The 3,851-nt window shown below is 65.1% G+C and overlaps 1 protein-coding gene across 1 annotated transcript; it reads right to left on the reverse strand.

The window, feature by feature from the left end:
* Positions 1-2,130: 2,130 nt before the first annotated feature.
* On the reverse strand, positions 2,131-3,386 carry LOC116818478 (tetraspanin-7-like). Its single transcript, XM_032769405.2, has one exon. It carries the CDS (start codon positions 3,052-3,054, stop codon positions 2,131-2,133), a length of 924 nt encoding a protein of 307 aa, XP_032625296.1. The 5' UTR covers positions 3,055-3,386.
* Positions 3,387-3,851: the final 465 nt, after the last annotated feature.

The raw sequence follows: 3,851 nt of genomic DNA on the forward strand, positions 1-3,851 counted from the left end.
TCGGAAGCTGGTCGGTGGGGAATACAAAGCTGTACATCGCACATACTAGAGCCCAGGGATCAGCAACCCTTGGCTTGCAGCTCAGCAGGCTAAGTACCCTGGCCGGCGTCCGCAGGTTTGTCTGGTCTCTGCTCCCACTGGCTGCAGTTTGCGGCTCTAGCCAATAGAGGCTGCAGGAAGCGGCGCTGGCTGAGGGATGTGCTGGCTGCAGCTTCCCGGGCCAAAGGTTGCCGATCTCTTCTATAGCCTAACTCACACTTGGTGATATGGTAACAGCGGTTTTCCCCTAAGCAAGGGCTTTTTAAAGGGCTAGGGGAGGAGCAAGAGCCGTGTTAAAGCAGGATCCTTAGAACAAGGGAGAATTGCAAGACTGAACATCGTTCTGTAAACTAGCACGAGACTCTGAGCCTGCCCTCACGGAAATCGGGGGGCAAAGATTCAGTGGACGCTCATCCGTGTCCTAAGCGAACAAAGGACTGTCTTAACTTGCCCTCGCGAATGCGTTAGAAATCGCATAGACCTCCTCCTCCTCCTCCTTCCCCCTGAAGTCAGTGGGGGGTTTGCCAGTCTCCTCACTCGGATCAGGGCTAGCTCTAGGGTTTTTGTTGCCCCAAGCAGCGGGGGAAAAAAGCCCCCCTTTGCGATGGGCGGCAGCTCTACCACTGCTGCTTCTACAGGGCAGCCGCAATTCAGCAGCAGGTCCTCCACTCCGAGAGGGAGTGATGGCCCACTGTGAATTGCTGCTGAACAGTCACACATGTGGCCCCTCTCTTCACTGGCTGCCCACCTGCTTGCTATGCTGGTGCCGGAAGCTGGCCCTGACTTGGATCCAGCTGTCCTTGACTTGTTGTTGCTGGCACAGCCCCCTGGGGATGTCAAAGGCTCGCTGAGCGTGAGGTACCAATAAGGGGGAGCCTTGCAAGGCCGAGAGCGCTGACAGCTCCCCGAGAGAGGAGCGGGGTGCGCCGATGCTGCAACTTTCATTAACTTACGTTCAATAGGAACAATCTCCGCTCAGCAGCCAGGACCCGGGGGCGGGACCTGGACCGCAGGTGAAGAGCAGAAGTCCGGGGTGGCGCTGTGTTACTGGGGGACTTGCAATTCCCTACGGAAGCACTTAGCTGTCCCAGTCTTGTGGGCTTCCAATGACTATCCCCGGAACTAGCCGGCCACCAGAGGGGTCTATTGAAAGCCTCTTTCACCAGCTGAAACCTACGGCCGCCCATTGTCTGGCAAGATAACAGCAGCTCCCTTTGGAAAATCAAACCCCGCTCTTCTCCCAGGGAAACTCCGCTGACCTCGCTGTCGGGGAAAGCCCCTCTCGTGCCCAGATCCCCACCTCTCTCCCCTTGCAGGAACATGTGTATGTTACAGGAAAGTCTCGCCGGCCGGCCGGCCCGGGAGAGCAATGCTCGTTCTTCCTCCCGCCGCCGTTTGTACGGGAAAGTCTCCAGCCCAGCCAGGGTTTCCGGGCGCGTGCAGGGGGATGGAGGGCTGAGGCCGGGGGAAAGCAAGGGGACAGGAGCGGAGAGTTGGCGCTGCCGATCTGGTTCTCCAAGGAGATGGTGGTGGAGGGGGATGTCATGGGGGGAACAGATTGGGGGTGGGGGAGAGTTTCTGCCGCTCCAGTCCCCAGACGAGGAGGGATGGGGAAGGTGGCGCTGAGCCAGTCCCCGGAGAAGTGCGGCAGAGGGGTGTCTAGGCAGCTGGGGGAGGGAGCGGATAGGGTACGTAGTGGTGGCCAGTCAGTGCCCAGAGCAGAGCTTTGGGGGGTGGGTGCCCGGGATAGGCTTAGCGGAGGGTGGGGGGGCTGCGGGACTGAGCCGCAGCGCTGGGAGGAGGACGGGCTCCGAGGAGGGAGTCCCGGGGCAGAAGGTGGGGGCGAGGGCGCAGGGAACAGCCCGGGCCGGCCGCTGGGAACATCCCAGCTGGGCGGTCGGGGCCGGGCCCTGGGAACACCCGGGCCGGGCTCTGCTGACGGAACTGGGCGCTGGGAACACCTCGGCCGGGAGCTGCGGGCGGGCGAAGTCGGGCGCTGCGAGCAGGCGATCAGAGCTGGGCGCTGGGAACCCCCCCGGCCGACCGCTGCTATCGGAACTGGGCGCTGGGAACCCCCCCGGCCGACCGCTGCTATCGGAACTGGGCGCTGGGAGCCCCCCGACCGAGCGCTGCGGGCGGGGCCGGGCGCTGGGAACACCCCGGGCCGGGCACTGGGAACCTCCCAGCCGGGCTGCTGCTGTCGGGGGCGGGGCGTGGGGGAACCCCGCCGGGCTTCTGCGGGGCGGGCTGATCAGGGCGGAGCGCTGGAACCGCGCACGGCACAGGTGGAAGGGCGTTGCTCAGCGCGGGCGCGGGGCGCAGGCGGGCGGCCAGCAGGCAGGCCAGCACGATGCCCACGCCCTGCAGCAGCGCCAGCCCCAGCGCGGCCGTGGCGATGTAGAAGAGGTTGTCGCTGACGAAGCCGGAGACCTTGGCGAAGCAGCCGTCGCGGTGGATGCCGCGGGCTTCGGGCGGCAGCGGGCTGTGTTGGCAGCCCCGGCGCGCCAGGCAGCAGCTGCCCGGCACCGAGCCGTTGCGCGCCGGCTGCGCCAGGGACCAGGGCGAGGCGAGCCAGTCGCGGTAGCTCTCGGCCCCGCAGCAGTCCAGGGCGCGCTGCAGGGAGTCCAGGGCGTCCGCCTTCTGCTCGTCCTCGCCGTAGGCGCGCACCGCCTCCCGCAGCCCGGCCCGGAAGCCCTCGGCTATGGCCCTGCGGTAGAACAAGGCCGAGAGCCCCGCTGCCAGCCCGGCCGCCAGCACTGCCAGCTGGAAGGCCGCGTAAGTGCGCAGGAGGCAGCGGTGCTCGGTGGCGGCGCTGAAGCAGCCCAGGAAGCCCCAGACCAGGACGGCGGCACCCGCGGCCAGCAGGATGAAGGCGGTGTTGGGGTACTGATTGGCGGACAGCACCAGGTAGCTGCCCAGCGAGATCTTGGCCCAGATGCCCAGGGTGAGCATGGTCAGCCCCGCCGCCCAGAAGACGAAGCTGAAGGCCATGAGAGAGAGCTTGAGCAGGACCATGGTGGCCCCCTCAGCGCTGCTGGCCTTGGGTGCTGCTATCCGGTGCTGCGGCTGGTGAGGAAGGGCACCCTGGAGAGCTGGTTCTGTGCGCGGCTGGATGCCACCCTTAGCTAATGCCCCTGCAGGGTGCTGCTGGGTGCCCAGCTGGGAGGCTGCTGCTGCAGGCTGCTGCTGGGTGTCCAGCTTGGAAGCTGCCGCTGGGTGGTGACGAGATTGGGGGGTGCCCGTGGGTTCTGCAGCTGCTGTGTGCTACTGGGAGCTTCTGCCCCCACTGGGTGTCCAGGCCAGTCCTTGGAGAGGGGACGCGATGCGGCTCTCTCCCGGCTGCCGCAGATGAGTCCAGCCGATCAGAGTCCTCTTCCTACTCTTCACTGCGGGCTGGGTGGCCAGGGATGCCTCCTATTGCTGCTGGCACCGCCTGCGGCTGATCCTGCTGCTGGGCTTCCAGAGAGTCTCCCTGGGCAAATTGCTGCTTTGGGTAACGAGCGGCTGGGTTTGTAGTAAAAGCTACATCTGTCACACCGAAGGATCCCAGGATGGGAGGAGAGGACCGCCTCCTCCCCGAGCTGTCACTCAGCCCTCCAGAGGCTCCTGCTGCGGCTGCTGCTCCAGCAGCGCGTCCTCCTGCCTGGGCACCAGAGCACCAGCTGCTAAGTCCCTCGTCTTGGTCCCGGTCTTCCCTTTTAGAGCACGTGTGTATAGTTCTGAGACTGCTTTTCAGTGAAGTGACACAGGGCAAGACCAGCGGGCCCAGCACAGATGATTTCCAGGCAAGGCTCGCCGGGAGTCCTCACCTG

Source organism: Chelonoidis abingdonii, chromosome 1 (assembly GCF_003597395.2).
Source record: "Chelonoidis abingdonii isolate Lonesome George chromosome 1, CheloAbing_2.0, whole genome shotgun sequence".
NCBI lineage: Eukaryota > Metazoa > Chordata > Testudines > Testudinidae > Chelonoidis > Chelonoidis abingdonii.